Source organism: Labeo rohita, chromosome 25 (genome assembly GCF_022985175.1).
Source record: "Labeo rohita strain BAU-BD-2019 chromosome 25, IGBB_LRoh.1.0, whole genome shotgun sequence".
Lineage (NCBI taxonomy): Eukaryota > Metazoa > Chordata > Actinopteri > Cypriniformes > Cyprinidae > Labeo > Labeo rohita.
The window spans coordinates 627,399-645,734 of record NC_066893.1 but is presented as its reverse complement, the minus strand read 5'-3'; the positions used below and the strand labels follow the sequence as shown (position 1 = coordinate 645,734).

Here is an 18,336-nt window from a genome sequence, read left to right as displayed (position 1 = left end):
GGTAAGGAAGGAGATAGGGGTCACCCGTCTCCATTCCCTCCAGCAGGTCCAACTGCGCGAACCCCAGGAATGCAGTACCCGCTCCGCCTCAACGGAAGCGGGACCAACACCCTGGGGAACGCTGGTGAAGGCTCCCTCCTCAAAGAGAGCCTTCCGGGAGCGGAGCACCCGCAAAGGAAGTGCTTCACAATGCGGGCAGTCAGTCCTCTCGAGGGCTGACAAAGCATGCTCCGCTCCCAAGCAGACCACGCACACGCTGTGTGTATCCCCGCTCGTAATATATCTCTTACAAGGGGGAACACACAGCGTGAAACGTGGCCCGCTCTTATCACCACTCTTAGAACTTTTCTTTCCGGTTTTTTTAGACATATCCTCGAAATAAAAGGCGTGCTAACTTGCACAAAAACAGAGGATATCAGACACAAACACAGAGCGCTCCGCTGAAAGACAGAAGCTGACGCCGGCCGGCTTCGCACGTGCTTTTATGCTTCCTGGTTGATGACGTCACCCGCCTGTGACGTCCCGCTTTCTCATTGGTTCGGTTACACATTCTTTCAGAGCGTCGTCCGCCAAGGGCGTTCCCAAAGCGTTCTCTGGACGCAGCTCGAGTTCCTGAAGGGGAACCGCAGTGCGGGCTTCCGATCCCACGGACCGGGCTGCGGATCTGCCGGGTGAGGCAGAAGATAGGGGGACACCCGTCTCCATACCCTCCAGCAGATCCAACTGCGAACCCCACGCGAGGAGCGCTGGTGAAGGCTCCCTCCTCGAAGAGAGCCTTCCGGGAGCGGAGCGTGCGCATCGGAAGAAGATCTCAATGCGGGCAATGCTCCGCTCCCAGACAAACCACGCATACAGCGTGTGTATCCCCGCTCGTGATGTAGCGAGGGCAGGGAGGAACACACGCTCTAAAACATGGTTTGTCTATGTTCTTAGTCTTCTCACTCTTCTTAGACATTGTGCTCAGAAATAAAAGTGGTGCAAACTAGCAACCAAAACGAGCACAAAACACACATACACAGAGCGCTGCTGAAAGACAGAAGCTGACGCCGGTTTCCAACGCACGTGTATTTATAGCTTCCTGGTTGGTGACGTCACCCGCCGTTGACGTCTCGCTCTTCCATTGGACTGATTACACATGTGATTCAGAGCACGGTCACGCTGAAGGCGTTCCCAAAGCGTTTCGACGCGGCTCGAGTTCCTGAAGGGGAACTTCTAACAGATGCAGTCAGGTTTACATTTTTTTTATCTGTTGGTATTTGCTAGAATCCATGATGCCATGTATATGAACAAGATGTCCAGGACCTCTGGCAGGAAAATAAGCCCACAACATTAAAGATCCAGCAGTACATTTAACCGTGGGCATGGGGTACTTTTTGTACCAAACCTATCTTGAGTGTTTGCTGCCAGAAAGCTCTTTTTTTTTAGTTTCACCTGACCACAGAAGCCAGTCCCGCCTGAAATTCAAGTTGTGTCTGACAACTGAAGATTCTGGAGTTTGTTTTTGGATGAGCAAGGAGCATTTTTCTTAAAACCCTCCTGAACAACATGTGGTGACGTAGGAGCTGTTTGAATTTTTTTTTTAGTCTTTTGGCCCCAAGACTCAACAAATCTCTGCAATTCTCCTACTGTGATCCTTGGAGAATCTTTGGACTCTCCTCCTCACCATGCATTAGGACGATATAGACACACGTCCTTTTCCAGGCAGATTTGTAAAATTCTTAATTATTGTCCTAATGATGGAAATTGGGATTTTCAATCCTTTAGCTCTTTTCTTACAGCCATTTTCTATTTTGTGAAGCTCAACAATCTTGTTCTGCACATCAGAACTATATTATTTGGTTTTATTCCTTGTGATGGATGATTAAGGAAATTTGGCCTTTGTGCTCCTCATATTTATAATCCTGTGAAACTGGAAGTTATTGCTGGACAATATCATACTCATGCAAATATAAATGGGAATATACTTCAGAGATATTTTACTCATTATAATTTCTAAGGGTGCCAATAATTGTGCCCAACATGCATATGAGAAAAACATTTATTTCATAATGTAAGTTTCCCCCCACTTTTAATTATTTTACTTCAATGAAAGGATAGCATTTTGTGATTTTTTTTAATGTAAGATCATAAAGATAAACAAAGCAGATTTATTTTCATAGCCGTCTTTGCTCATATTTACCAAGGGTGCCAATATTAGTGGAGGGCACTGTAGGCACCACGTCCTTGTCCATTCTGATAATATGGCCTTCTTAAATCACCAAGACAACCTCAGGTCGAGGTCTCTTTACAAAATGGCGAGACGCCTCCTCCTATGGGCTCAGTACAACCTGGGCTCTTTGATACTGAACCAGGGAGTAGATATGCTGTCCCGGGGCAATGTGTCTCCAGGAGAATGATGATTTGGGAGATCTTCAGGAATGCAAATGTAGACCTTTCACCTCAGAAGTCAACTCTCATTGTCCAAGATTTTCTTGAAGGAAAATGCGTTGGCCCACAAATCGGCAAAATGTGCCTGTACTTTCCCCCGGTCGCTTTGCTACCTCAGGTTATCTGACAAATCACTGGAGACTGGATGCTCAGTTTTACTGGTAGCTCCACCAGTCGTGATCCCCTGAGCTAATGTAGCTTTCATCGACAGCTCCCTGGATAATTCCACTGAGGAAAGACCTTCTCTCTCAAGTGAGAGGTTCCCTGTGTCATCCCCAACACAAGTTGTGGAGTCTACATTTGTGGCCCCTCAACGGGAGCCTTTGCAGCTCCCCGTGAAGGTAGTCAACGCTATAGCAGAGGCAAGAGCACTGTCTACAAGGTGCCTACATGCTCTTGAATAGCCTGTCTGTTCTGACTGGTGTGCAGTCCAAAATGAAGGCCCATGTTCTTGTGAGGTATTGACCATTCTTTTCTTTTTACAAGAGCTGTATGCTGGATAAGAGGCACACCCCCTCCACACTCAAAGTATATGTGCCGGCTATCAGAGCGAACTATGCCTTTGTGGCTGGCCAATCTGTAGAAAGAAATGTCTTATTCGTCAAGTTCTTGAGAGGAGCTAGGAGACTTTATCCCCCTTACCCTTACACTGTTCCTACCTGAGACCAGTCCACTTATGGCCCCTATTGCTTAGTACCGCCCTGCTGCTGGCTTTAGCATCAGTCAAACATGTGGGTGACTTGCAAGCACCCTCTGTAAGCACTTTCTGTTTAAATACTGTGTGGTCGTCCTCAAACCCAAACTACATTCCTAAGGAGCTCTCTAGTTCGTTCAGAGCACAGGTCATCACTCCATTAGATTTCCCCTCCTTGGAGGATGAGCGAAGAGCTAACTTACATCAAGAAAATGGAGAATTCACTCCAAATGGTTCAGATGATTTGGGAGTCTTTGGGATAACAGAGGTAAAGCTCTTTGCAGAACTCCCATTGCCCAGCATTTTTCTTGAAGGAACAGGATGCAGTGGCCCACGAATGGCTCAAGTTTGCCCGTACTTTCCCCCAGCTGGTTTGCTCCCTCAGGTCATCAGACAAATCAGGGAGACCGGATGTACAGTTCTACTGGTGGCTCTGCTCTGGTAAAACCAGTCGTGTTCCCCTGAATTGATACAGCTCGGTGAGCACTTTCTGTTTGGGGTTCGGCCATAAGGTCATCCTCAAACCCATGTTAGGTTAGCTAGGTTACTCCATTCAGAGCACAGGTCATCACTGTGTTAGCTCTCCCCTCCTCTGTGGATAAGCAGGGAGCTAACTTATTTTAAGACTTATTATAAGACCTCAGGACTTATGTGGAGTGCTCTAGGCAATATTGTCAGTCAGAGCAGCTCTTTGTGTGCTTCGGAGGCTGCTCTAAAGGGCTGCCAGTTACGAAGCAGAGATTATCCCGCTAAATCAAAGGTTTTCAAACCTGTCCTGGAGGCCCCCAACCCTGCACATTTTGAATGTCTCCCTCATCTAACACACCTGATTCAACTCATCAACTCATTAGTGGAGAGTGCCTTAGTAGAGAAGACCTGAACTAGGTAGTTGATGCAATTGCTCAAGCTTACACCTCAGTAGGCTCTGAGTGCCCCATTGGAGTAAGGGCCCTCTAGGGGGATGGCCACCTCCTGGGCTTGGTCCATTGGAGTTTCCATTGGGAATATTGTGATGCAGTCAGCTGGTTGTGTTATACAGCTGTACACGAGTCAATGCTGCCAATTCTCACACCTCTCAGTTGAAAAATTCTGATGAAACTGCATTCGGTGCAATAGGCAGTATATAGGCAAAAGGTGACTTATATAGGCAGTTGGCTTCACCTGTTTTGATGGGCTGGAATGCTATAGGTTTGTGCAGCTGCACAAACGTTAACAAATCAGACTTCAGTATTTGGAGCAAAACGTGTTTCCCCCAAGCATGATCTGACACAACACTTGATTTGTTATCTCAGATAACCAAGGTTACATTAGTAACCGGAGCATTAAGACATTAATATTCAAAAAACATTAACTGCAGTGAATGACCAATTAGAATCGTTTATTCCAAAGAGCCATATAAAGATAACTTGGGATTTGCTTCTGCAGATAAATGAGTTTGACACTCCCAAAAGTCTCCAGTAAGGACATATATTTAATTGGTATTTAAGGTTAGTATTTATTTGTAAACATTTTGTCCCATTCTAAGCTTCTAGGAAGCTGTTGGTGAATTTCCAACATGTAAATGAGTGGTCATCCTTATACAGCTTTTTGCTGAACTATAATTTGTTTCCAAGGTGCCTGAGAGAGACTGGACATTTATTCCGGTTTCTCTTGACAATAGCACTTCATCCTAACTAAAGCCATCATTTTGAGCAGTTCATGAATTTCATTAATTAACTTTAAAGACAATTTGATAATTTGAGTATTAGAATCCAAATTTACTTTTTTGTTCACTGTTTACTATTATTTTTTATCAGTTATGGGATGTATTGTAATAGTAGCCTATAACTTCATGCTATTATTGCAGCTACCCTGATAGTGTTAATAGCATATGTGCAATGCATTGTTTTTTATAGCTATTTTCCAGCAGGTAAAAATATGACTATGACTAATATGTTGCTTATTTAGATCCCACACATGTCACCTAGAGTTCTGTACCTGAAAAAAAAACCTGCACAGTATATGACTATGAAAATAAGTATATCAGCTTTGTTAACGCAAACTCTTCTACTACACTTCTGCTGTAGATATTCTATTTCAATTCTCGGCTTCTGGAATGTATCATACAGCACAATAATAAGCATTGTCACAAAGGCCATTAGCGTAACTTCCATAGTTCATTTTTCCTTTCAAGTCAACTGTTGTTATGGTGGAGCAACATTTTTGAAGACATTTTTTTCTGAGCTAGTTAAACTGCCAACATATTTATAGCTAGCTATTGAGCTTGAATAATAAAAATTAGGTTTAATAGCACATTTGAAGGTAAACATATACAGCCCTGTAAATCCCTCAGAGAACCTACTGGCCGTAGAGTCATTTGCTCAGATTACTTACCTCTAAAATCTCTCCTGGGAAGTGTTTTTTTGGCCTCAGCCAGTCAGTTAGACTTTATAATGTGTCCACAATTATCAGGCACTAAATCACCTGTGGTCGCTGCAAGCGATCCTTCAACACTTATCTATTTTTCCCTCCTCCTGTTTAGAGGAGTAAACTGAAGTTTAAGCACTTTTGAAATATTTAAATGTTTGGGCTGTAAGTGAGATCTACTGTGACCTGACTGGATTATTTGTTGTAATGTGGGACAAAGCGGTGATTGATTACAGCTGCTTCTCTTGGGCGTTTGAGTCAATCCTATTACAACTGACTAGAGGCTGCTATAGATTCTTATTCTGTCGTTGTCCGCTGAAGGAAGCCTATTTTATAATTACTTAATTTGTACTTCAAACCAAATGCTGACCTGTCTGTCTTTCTGCTGGTGAAAGAACACTGATTAAATTGAAAATATTCAGACTCACCCCATATTGCCATGAAGATAGCAAAGAAGACTGTGCCTCCATTATCAAAAAGATGGGTCACCTGGTGGGCAGAAAAGAGGCAATGTATTTAAACAAGTATAAATTAGGAAAAACGGTCTCACGAGAATTTATAACTATTTCACAAGTACATTTCTCTTATTCGCACAAATTCATCCAACTATTCCTGTAGCTCAAACAGTAAAGCATAACATTACAAATTTGTATTTTCTTCTGATATTTAGTTGGATTTTTAATAATAAGAAAATTGAACACAGGTTGTCACTGCAATAGATGCTACTTGTGTAATTGGTTCTACTCTGACCATTGGCACAGAAGCTGGCATAGAAGTTGGGTGCAATTACAAGGACACTAAACCACAGTTTCTATTCTCTACTGAGGCCAGAGGACTGAGGTTTACCCACACAGCTGTCCCATACCAGATGGCCTCCATTACATTCACCCACCCCAAACCTCCCTCCATCCATCACTGCACCACTGTAACCAGTTCCCCTGACCCTCTGTGAGCGGGCCTCCAACTATGATAGCAGACATGGGAGTAGGGGAGACTAACGAAGTTGCTAAAAAGCCTGTAGCTGATTCCCTAATTTGCCATTTGAGGTCAGGGGATGAGGCTATGAATTTCAGCAAAAAAACAAAAGCAAAAAACAAAACAGGAGTTAAGGCCCTAGTATACATCGAGAAAATTGAAAAATGAACTGGTATGGTGTAATTTTAAACAAAATCAGACCAAAACATAGTTCATTTGGATTTTGTTATGGAAGTTTGAAAGAGTATACTGAAGCGAACTTCAGACTACCTTTAAAGTACCATTGGTCCATGCCAATTACATGACTGGTGAGTGTGCACTGTGGCTCTAACTTCATTGACATGGAACTCTTCCCCAGTTCATTTCTTCTGTTGAGTCAGTATATTGTATAATGTTTTATATAAATAAATGTAACATGACTTGAGTGGAGTGCCAAATTGCAGAGCTTATGCAAACATATCCATATTGGTGTAATTCTTAGTCTACCCAGTCCATTCCCAGCCCAGATGGTGGATCAGCACCTAGAGGTGACCACTGCCTTTAACTGAATTGAGTGTTTACTGTTGCCCTTTGCATTATTGACACACCATTTTCTATTTAATACTGTAAAGCTGCTTTGACACAATCTGTATTGTTAAAAGCGCTATATAAATAAAGGTGACTTGACTTGACTCTAGACCAATTCATTCTGATATTAATTTGCAGCAAGGAAGCGGCCAATGTATGCAATTTAATAAGAATTGCCATTTTGTGGTAACAAATGCAACAGAAAGCACTGGCACTGAAAGACCACCTACTCACTTAATTCTTGAGCCAAAAGACAGACTTTGCCAGCTTCATAATTTGGAAAAGCCCAAACAGATGCACTCACACAATTTCACATAATGTATGGTACACCTGAACACAACATGTGATTACACAGTGACACTGTAAGCAAGCAATGGATGTACGTACAAAATCAGAGACCTCAGGATGAGACTCCAAAGTTTGGCGCTAGGAGTTTCCTATGCTTTTTGGCAAAAACCTTAATCAGATGGTTTGGTTTCTATGACTGGATGCTCAATCTTAAATGGCGATGGAGCTTTTTGCAAACAACAAGGTCACATCTGATTTTTCTAAGAACTAAATAAACAAAACATAACGAAAATAGTATATTTGTTATTTGCTATTTAGCATTTTATTGTTTTTGATTAATCATACAATTCTGGGAATTCTGTTATATTTTATCTATTATATCTTCATCATGTTTTCAACACTCTGACATGAGCTTAGTGAAATGTTCTTTTGGTTGTTAATAATTTGCCCAGTAATTGGTTAAAGCTGATGTTGCCGCCGCTTACAAAAAGATAAAATGTTTTTTATCTTTGGCAGCGCCTGCCGCGAAGAGCCGTTTTTATGTCAATTAAATTAAATTAATGCTGCTGTCGGATAATGGGTCGGGTGTTCTGTCAGTTACTGCGGGTTTTATCAAACATGCAGGACTCTGAGGTAAAGACAATATCGAGCTATAGCGTTATAAATGTGGGCCTAAAGGTGGAGATGGGGAGGAGGTAGGATGCTGAAGAAATGCCATGGGAGAGAACTAAACTAAGCTTCTGCTTATATACCCCTTAAAACTTGATTGGCGGGTTAAAGTTAATAAGCTTCTTGCATTATGAATTTCCTTAAGCAGGAAGCGAGACAGAAGAAAGAGTTGGTGGTCACCAGAACTTCAGATGCAGTGAAGTTGATTGGCATGTGTCAAATGACTTCATTGTGATATACTTTTAGAGTGGAAAGCAAGACTGATCTGTTGCTCTGACTTCCCATTGGGAGCTTTGTATGTTGAGGAGGTGGAGGTTTTGGCAGAGGAAATTTGAGCTGTAAGTCGTGAGGAGCATCTCAGGGCTTGGCAGGAGGTTTTATGTACAGCTCTTATAATTGTTTATTTAACCTGCGTGGAAACAGTATTTCGACATTTAATCCTTTTGGATATGTGAGGAACGGCAGGACTTGAATGGGGATTTTTTTCAACTCCTCTTGAGTGAATTTTAACAGATGTTTTTGACAGCAGAGGAGTAGCAGGCAGATATTAAACCATTCTAAGCTAAGGAATCAGCGGTGGGCTGTAAAAATAATCCTTGGAGGTGAAGATTTTGCCACCATGTGACAAAATTTTTTCTCTTGATGTAGGTGGGACCAGTGGAAAAGAATTTCTGAAAGGTGTAAAAGCATTTCCTTTGTTACCGCTGGCCAATGTCCATGCTCATGACAGTAGTGAGTTTGCCAAGAAAAAAACGGTGACAACATTGTCTTCTGAGTTATGAAAGAGAGCAATCTTCAAGCAATAAAACTCTGTCATGCATCTCACCACCATGTTCCCACGACACAAACCAACTTTTATTCCTTAGTACTGGCCGCACAGCTTGGAAAATCTTTGTTTGATTTGCATGTTGAAAATCCAGGAACAAACACTAATTTAAAACATACGAATATATTTGACTTAAGACAAAACAGGCTCTTCTAATGAGCCTAGAACAAAATGTTTGAAAACAGACATTCTGAAAACAAAGCTATTCTATAAACCATGTCTTTAAACTAAAACATTTTTTCAGCAAAACAAATTAGCATTAAAATGTCTATAAGACATTTTATGTATACACAACCAAGATGTATTGTTTTCTTGACTTTCATGTTTGTCTTTTCATCTTCCCACATTTCAGAATCATGAAATTATTAGAAGGATATGCCAAGATGCAAACTAACTCAAGTAAGCGGAATCAACAACATTAACAGGAACAAAATCAAGGTGGAATACTACGTTGGACAAGGGCCATTTACGTGACAAGCATTTATTACACCCAAAAATTAAAAATCTGTCAGCTTTACTTTAAGACTTTAAGTAGTCTTATGTGCCATTATGCATGGTACCTTTGCATAGACACAGCTGTCACTTAGCGTCCAAGAGCTGCAGTTGCCTTCACACATGGGGCACATGATGGTGGTGTTGGCCTCACAGATCTCTTTACTGAAACACAACAGAAAAACAATCAAAGATTGGTGCTTTATTGCAGAGAAACTGTATGGAAACAATGAACACTGGTGAATGAAAATGGTGTCATTATAGGTAAAATTTACAGGATTCTTTTTTTTGACATATGGACTACTGGGACCTGGTCCAGGCATACTGGGGGTTATTCTGAAATAAATCAACATACCTGCAGGAACTGACCTTACTTGGCTGGAGTCCATGGTGAAAAGCCCATAGAGGAAGACAAAGAGGCCGACTAGAGCAGCAGGGATCAGCATACCTGTATACCAGCCCAACCAGGCAAAATACAGTCCAATCTTCTCCCCAAAGTACCGCCTGCCAAACAGGCCAACAGACAGATAAATAACAAATAACAACCAAAAAAACATCAGCAAGAAACAACATTCATTAGGTATTTAACATTAACATTAACATGATGTTAATATGCATGATTAATTTGATTAGATTTATATATAACTTTTTAATCAATCAAAGTGACTTAAAACAGGGCCATTCATTCACTTAAAACATACCAGGTCAGGACGGTTACATAATTCTGAAAATGGAGGTAAGTGACCTTACTCTCAAACTGACGAGCAGCTACCAGCAGAAAGATGCTGCGTCTGCAGATCACCATCGCAATTATTTTTCTGTCTCCACTTTAAAACTGAGTGATCTAATTCAGCTTGAATATACATTGGTGATGAGCCTGAGACTGCATTTTCTCTCGCGCTATTTAATGACAGCTGTGATTTACAGTTGAAAGCCACGGTCAGCCACACCAATACAGTCCTGCACATATGAGTTACTGAGATTAAAGCTGTTCTCACACAGCAAATATTCCCTTTCAGGATTCGACTGCGCATTCCTGGTCGCCAAGAGCTTTTCAGAAACAAAGAGTTTTTAGAAAGCCACAAACAAACAGATTGGAAGCTGACTGTGATGGCAATTTCTAGGCTTTATTCACAATTAATATTTGTTTTCAAAATTCATAAAAAATTGTATGCATATAAAGCATAGTAAATATCTGGTTCATCTACATTAGTGGTTTATAAGGATACCCTTCTATGGCTGTTGATTTAACACATGAATTTGCTGCAGTTAATTGTGGAAAAAAATAACATGTTAAAATTTTTAACGCGTTTAATGTACCCGTCCAAACTAGAACTGTATGTCATCTGTATGTCATCTTACACTGCATGCAGTTACTGATGAGCATGACACAGGATGTTGACTTGACTGCTTGATGAAGCCTATTAGAATCCAGTTACATGCCGCTAAAATTCAAGATATGGAAGCAAGATATGTGGTTTTACCTAATATTTATATCATATGATATAATTTAGCAATATCACATGAGCAAGAGTGCTTGTTTTTTGTCCCATATGTGATTGCAAATGTGAAAATCGATTTTATTCTAAGAAACATTTTTTGCCCGATTAACACAGTGATTTGTTACTTGCTTAATTTCTGAATGAATGAGCCATTTGAACTGGTTGAATGAAAAACAGAATGAAAAATTCGCTTATTAAAACAATGGCTTGCCACCATCTACTGGCAGTTTCATATTTGGAGTTTCATGTCTTTCTTTCTTTTTTTTTCAATTAATATGTCAGTATTCATTAGGGATGTGACTAGATCTCGTGGCATGAGATCTCACGAGATCTGACTGGTCTGGACGTGACGATATCCTCGCAAAACATTTTGCAGTTTAGAGCTCCATTATTAATCGTTAAAAGATCACAATCTCTATTCAAACACCCACGCAATCTTATTCCTGAATGACAACAATTCAGCGGTGTCTATTATGACTGTTTCACATTGCGCTGCTCACGCTCCACTGACGCTTACAATGTGAACGGTGTCAAAGACATTTAAATCTGCATTCATACTGCTGCTGATCCAGAAAGAGCAACATAAACAGTCTTTTCAACCACAATATGATCATTATTTCTGTGTTACAGACACTTAAATAACAGAAGTACTGGGATAAAAGTTTATAGATTGGGTATAAACACGTATTGTCTATAGTAGCGATCAAAACGAAACACTTGTATGTATTGTAACGCTTATCCTCTTCCGCCAGGAGGTGACGACAACGGCCAGTTTAAAAAGCATTTATTATTGAATTATTCATTCAGGAGAATCCAATAGTGAAGTCTTTCTTAATTAAGACACTGACTTTTATTTATTTATTTATTTATTTTTAAATTTTGTTCGAATATATTTTTTAAAAGACTTAAGTAATGAACATTTAGTCAGAACCTCTAGTATACTGTTATTTTGTTTAGATTTCTAATCATTTTTTCAGAATCATAATCTCCAATTTATATAAAAAAAATAATAATAAAAAATCAGTTTATCCAGAATCATGAATCTTTAGTTTACATGTTTATTACTGCATATAATTAAATAAAATAGAAGTTTAATTTCATAAAGTACAAGTTCATATCAAAATGCAATTTTTTTTTTTGCATTTTGTTTTTCAATTTAATAAAATACTATTTTCCCTATATATTTGATCACTGAGGATTTCTTTTTAAAAACGTAAAAAATCTTCTGTTCTCGTGAACCCAGTCTTGTGTCTCGTCTTATCTCGTGGGATAAGTATCTTGTCACACCCCTAGTATTCATTTAAAAAAAAAAATAATAATAATAATAATAATTAAACATTAATACCCTTTTATTATTAACATTTATGGAATACTGAATCAAAATATTTATTTCTGAAGTTGCCTTTTTGTAATGCCTTGCATCTAGCACAATAATCATGTTGAATAGAAATTAAGGGGGAAAGGGGAGTTTCCCCTTGGCCATTGCAGTATATTTCTTTTTTTACCTTCAAAAACCAGTAACTCAGTGCCACTGAAAGTCAAGCATACTCATGCCATCACACTGCTCCACCATGTTTCACAGATGATGTTGTATGCTTTGGATCATGAGCTTTTCCAAGCCTTCTCCATCCATTCTGGTACAGGTTGATCTTAATTTCAGCCGTCCAAAGAATGCTTTTACAGGTCTGTTTTTTTTTTTTTTTTTGTTTGTTTGTTTTTTTTTAGTCTTCTCTTGATTGTTGATGATTGAGGATCATACAATCATCCACGACTGTGAACATCCAGGCCTTTTTACGTTGCTGAGCTCACCAGTGTGTTCTTTTTTCTCTCAGAATGAGCCAAACTGTTGATTTGTGTTCCTAATGTTCCTGCTATTTCTCTGATGGATTTCTTTTGTTTTTGAAACCTAACAATTGTCTCTTTTACTTGCATGCAGAGCTCCACATGATGTAGGTTTAGAGCAACAGCTTCCAAATGGCACACTTAGAATCAACTCCAGACCTTTTACCTGCTTAACTTATGTAGAAAAAAATGAAGGAATAGCCCACAACTGTAAATGAAACATCTTTTGAGTCAACTGTCCATTTACTTATGGTCCCTTGAAAAAGGGAGAGGTACATATTGAGCTGTAATTCCTTAACCTTTCCTCCACTTTTGATGAGACTACCCTTAAATTAAAGCTCAGAGTGTGCACTTTAAGCCCATATTCATTAAATAACTGTAACTTGAAGATATTTTGGTCAACAACTAAAATAATAAAAATAGTATCAGTGTCCAAATATATACGGACCTGACTGTATATTGTAGTTTTTTTACACTGCTGTGTGTGTGTTTCTTACCGTATTAGGTCAAGAGGCTGGTATTTGTACCAGATCCCCCAGCGCGCCCATCTTTCGTACAGAAGGTGTCTGTGGTTTTGAGCCCCATGGGTTTTAATCGGATGTCTGCTTTTATAACTTCCCTAGAAATACAACAGCAAAGTTTTTCATATCGTTGCCTACAAACACTTTAACATTCACAAAAAAATGTATCATTCTTTTACCTCATGTGGAGGAAACGCTGCCTCATATGTGCTGTTGCCAAGTAACCGATTAATACCTACAAAATAGATGAAAACAAAAAAAAAAAGGCACAAATTTAGTTTTCTTCTAACCTTTAAATCTTGGCATCTCTTGGGCATATCAGCGCCCAGAATGACAATGACCGCTGTGATATCTGACTGTCTGATGATTCAACATTCCCAGAAAACAATTTAAGGATTTGATGAATAATCTAAACCCACAAAAAATCTAGAAACTTTCATACCACAACATATAATTTCACATAAAACATTGACCAACATCACAGTCACCACAAATATCATAGAAATAGTGAACAAATACAACATAAATACACAACAAAATCTATAAAGATACAACATAAAATGTTTCCACATTTAAAACTGTACACGACACACATTCTAATTTTTAGAAAAGGATGGGTTAGTTAATTGAGGTTGGGAAATTAATTTTTTGCCCACCGACCAGGGGTGCGTTTCCCGAAAGCAACTATAGTCACAAGTTCCGTTGTTACAAATACAGATCAATGGAACTTATGACCATAGTTAGCTAACAATGCTTTTGGGAAACGCAACCCTGAGTGACTAGTGAAAACCCAATTTTAACCAGCCATTTTATTTATGTATTAAACATAAATAAATAAATAAAGCTCACTAAATATTTATAGGAAGGGCCTCAGTTAACTTTCCATTACCCATATTTTATTTTATTTTATTTTGCAGCACAATAAATTATAAAATACAATTGAAAAAAAAGAAAAATAATGTTCCAAAATGTTATGACACCATTAATGGTATGGCACAGTTAAAAATATGTTAAGAAATTAAAATCACACTGTTTTTTAATTATAGTGAAGTGAATCTGACTGCATTTATTTTGTGATTTCACTGCTTGATTAACTCCTGGCTAACATAACATGCATCCCCCTGCATGTCTTCTGGCAGGAGACTTATTCACAGACAGATAACAGCTGAAGTGAAGTTGGCCTGCTGACGCAGAGACGAAAGTACAGCAAAAGATGCTTGGGGAAAGACAAATAATGACGATAACAAATCATTTTCAATAAAATGGAACTGAGCGCAGGCACAAATCCCGTAAATAGTGGTGAAGCTTGGCTTTTCAATATGTGGGTGCGTGTGAGCGCCTGGTTAGGTGTGAGCTTCAGCAATTGGATTAAGCCTATATGAAACAGCTGCAGGAGGAAACTGATGGAAAATTGTCATGATATTTGTTATTTAGCTAAAGGTATTTTCGTGAGGAACATGCAAAATGCCAAGTTAGTCAGTTAGTTCTAAGTGGACTCTAAAATAGCAATAAAAAAGTAAAAATAACACTTGCTTCTATAACAGTGGTGAACACTGAGATTACATATTGTTGACTAGAGACAACAGTTCAAGGAAACACTTCATGAATTGTTGTCTTTAGTCATCAATATGGATTTACACTCACTTAAATCTTTTCCCTAGTTCATTAAAGGAATAGTTCAAAACGAGACTTGCTGAAAATGTATTCACCCTCAGGCCATACAAAATAGTCTCACTTTATAGTAGATGAGTTTGTTTCTTCATGGGAACAGATTTGAAGAAATGCTGAATTCCATCACGGCTCACCAGTGAATCAGTCTGAAGTTAGAAACATCTCAACAATGGATTTGTTTCTTACAAACACGCAGCTTTTGTCTTCTGATGGACTGGAGTGGTGTGGATTACTTGTGGATTATTGTGATGTTTTTATCAGCTGTTTATCAGACTCTCATTCTGACAGCACCCATTTACTACAGAGGATCCACTGGTGAGAAAGTGATGGAATGACTCATTTCTTCAAATCTGACAAAGAAACAAACTCATCTACATCCTGCATGGCCCGAGGGTGAGCACATTTTCAGAAAATCTTCATTTTTTGATTAATTATTCCTTTAACACATATTCACAAAAAAAGTCTATTGTCATACAATTACCTTATTAAAGGAGTCCACTTCCAGAACAAAGATTTACAGATAATGTAGTCACCCCCTTGTCATCCAAGATGTTCATGTCTTTCTTTCTTCAGTCGTAAAGAAATGATGTTTTTTGAGGAAAACATTTCAGGATTTTTTCTCCATATAATGGACTGATATGGTGCCCCGAGTTTGAACTTCCAAAATGCAGTTTAAATGCGGCTTCAAACGATCCCAAATGTGGTTGTAAATGATCCCAGCCAAAAAAAAAAAGGGTCTTATCTAGAGAAACGATCGGTTATTTTCATAAAAATAATACAATTTATATACTTTTTAATGTCAAACGCTCGTCTTGTCTTGCTTTTCCTGACCTCTGTTTTTTTCCAGTTCATGACAGTTTGGGTATGTCGAAAAAAAACACCCATCTAATATTCTCTCTCAAAAGCGTCCTATATCTTCTTTGCATGTTCACTTTGTAAAGACTGTGTCGGTACTTCTATGTAGGATGATTTTAAAATGATTTTTGAAGTTGACGGTGAAAATACGATTGGAGTTTTTCAACATACCCTAACTGTCTTGAGCCAGAATACACAGAGCTCAGGGAGAGTAAGTCAAGATGAGCGTTTGAGGTAAAAAAGTATATAAATAGTATTTTTAAAATGAAAATAATCAATCGTTTTGCTAGATAAGACCCTTCTTCCTCAGTTGGGATCATTTACATCTGCATTTGGGATCGTTTGAAGCCGCATTTAATCTGCATTTTGGAAGTTCAAACTCGGGGCACCATATCAGTCTATTATATGGAGAAAAATGCTGAAAAGTTTTCCTCAAAAAACATAATTTTTTTACAACTGAAGAAAGAAAGATAAGAACATCTTGGATGACAAGGGGGTGAGTACATTATCTGTCAATTTTTGTTCTGGCAGTGGACTTCTCCTTTAACAGTTAAAAACAATTTATATTTTTATAAGGACAAGTACTAAACAAAATCAAGCTCAACAAACAGCCAACTAAAAATATATCTTTTTTCAATATATATTCATCTCTTATCATAATCATTTTATTGCAAGAAGCTGCTAAGTTCTAATATCACTATTTGTGAGGATGGTATCTTTAAATAATATAATTCTTTACATGCAAAATATTTAAAGTGTACCTAAAGTATACTTGCATTAGTTTCACTTTAGCACAATAAAATATACTTAAATATATCTTTAGTTGGACTTCAGCACTACACTGTAAAAAACATGACTGTGAATTTAACTGTAAAAAAAGCTACAGTAAAAACCTGTTAAAAGGTTAACGTTTTTTTTTTTTGTTTGTTTTTTTAAATTTACAGTGAATAACCGTAAATTGACATTCCCAGAATTCCCTGTACTGTATTTTTACGGTAAAATTCAGGCAACCACAGCTGCCCTTTTTTTTTTACTGTACATTTTACGGAATGTTTCTTTTACAGTGTATGTCCGCACAATTAATTGTATTAAGTACAAAATTAGTTGTTCCAATTTAGCAGATTTTAAATATACCAGTTAAATATAAGAAAAGTTCAAATGAAGGGTATTTTTATTAAGTACATAACATGTAAATGTATTCGTAGCACTTAGCATGAAATAAATGTATTTTAAATACATTTTAGTATATTTATTTTTCACTAGGGAATTCTGGTCAAAGGCTAGTCGTAGCTGATATAGTGGCTGGCATATACAACAAAATAAACTCTTTGGCAGGTTGCAGGTGTTAATTTCCCACCTTGATTAAAGTGCAAATATAAATACCTAATGAAAGCTGAAGGAAAAAAAAAATCTTTCTTTAATATCAGTGTATTTGTCTAATTATTATATGTGACCCTGGACCACAAAACCAGTCGTAAGTGTCAATTTTCTGAAATTGAGATTTACACATCATCTGAAAGCCGAATAAATAAGCTTTCCATTGATATATGGTTTGTTATGATAGGACAATATTTAACCGAGATACAACTATTTGAACATCTGGAATCTGTGGGTGCAAAAAATCTAAAGATTGAGAAAATCACCTTTAAAGTTATCCAAATTAAGTTCTTAGCAATGCGTATTACTAATCAAAAATTAAGTTTTGATATATTTACAGTAGGAATTTTACAAAAAATCTAAATGGAACATGAACTTCATTTAATTTCCTAATGATTTTTTCCATAAAAGAAAAATCTATAATTTTGACCCAAACAATGTATTTTTGGCTATTGCTATAAATAGACCCCAGCGACTTAAGACTGGTTTTGTGGTCCAGGGTCACATATATCCTATTTTATTTCTTTACTGCTATTCTTAACATACTAAACAGATGAATCTCTCAAAACAGTCCAGGGCATTTCTTGGTCATATTCAGATACTTAAAATGAAGAAAGCATCTGTATAAAGGCCTTGAAACTGCATAAAATTCATAAAAATCCATGGGGTATTTTGGGGGAATGTATTTAAATCTTGATGGACCAATATATATAAATATATATTTTCTTTGCCTTGGTGAGTATAAACTTTTTTCTTTCTTTTGCATAATGGTGCCAAAAAGTCTGACCTGGACATTTCAAATTTGTGAGATTCAACTCAAAGCGCTGTTAAAAATGCACACTCTGTTTTGCTGATGTTACTTTTAGAGGTATGATTATATTTGGGCGTCCCTGTACGATGCCCATACGACAGAGACTGTACAGCACTGTACGCACCTTCCCATGAACTGCCTGACTGGCCCACGAGGAGCCGCTCGTGATGCCCATAATAATTAAGCAGATACAGACAACACAACGGAGGAGCTGCAGAGAGACGGAGACCGTGTGACCAGCAGAGACATGCAAATACACGCTCACACATGGGACCATGAGAGACACTGATGGACGGGGCCCGTTTCGGTTCTGTGATGTTTATAATGCGATTAGTGCTGGTCCTAATGATGGAGTTTGAAGGCTTAATGAGTGTGTGGTGAAGGACTGGAATACTGAAAAGGAAAATAACATT

At 38.2% G+C, this 18,336-nt stretch overlaps 1 protein-coding gene across 2 annotated transcripts in view; it reads right to left on the bottom strand.

Annotated features, from left to right (window-relative positions):
• ano3 (anoctamin 3) overlaps positions 1-18,336 on the bottom strand; it is a 113,766-nt gene that overhangs the window by 33,328 nt on the left and 62,102 nt on the right. For both annotated transcript variants that reach the window (XM_051099491.1, XM_051099492.1), the window contains exons 9-13: positions 13,389-13,444; positions 13,186-13,307; positions 9,714-9,848; positions 9,413-9,509; positions 5,956-6,016 (exon numbers count right to left, since the gene is read on the bottom strand). In XM_051099491.1, coding sequence (XP_050955448.1) covers positions 5,956-6,016; positions 9,413-9,509; positions 9,714-9,848; positions 13,186-13,307; positions 13,389-13,444 — 471 coding nt within the window. The remainder of the gene's footprint in view (positions 1-5,955; positions 6,017-9,412; positions 9,510-9,713; positions 9,849-13,185; positions 13,308-13,388; positions 13,445-18,336) is intronic.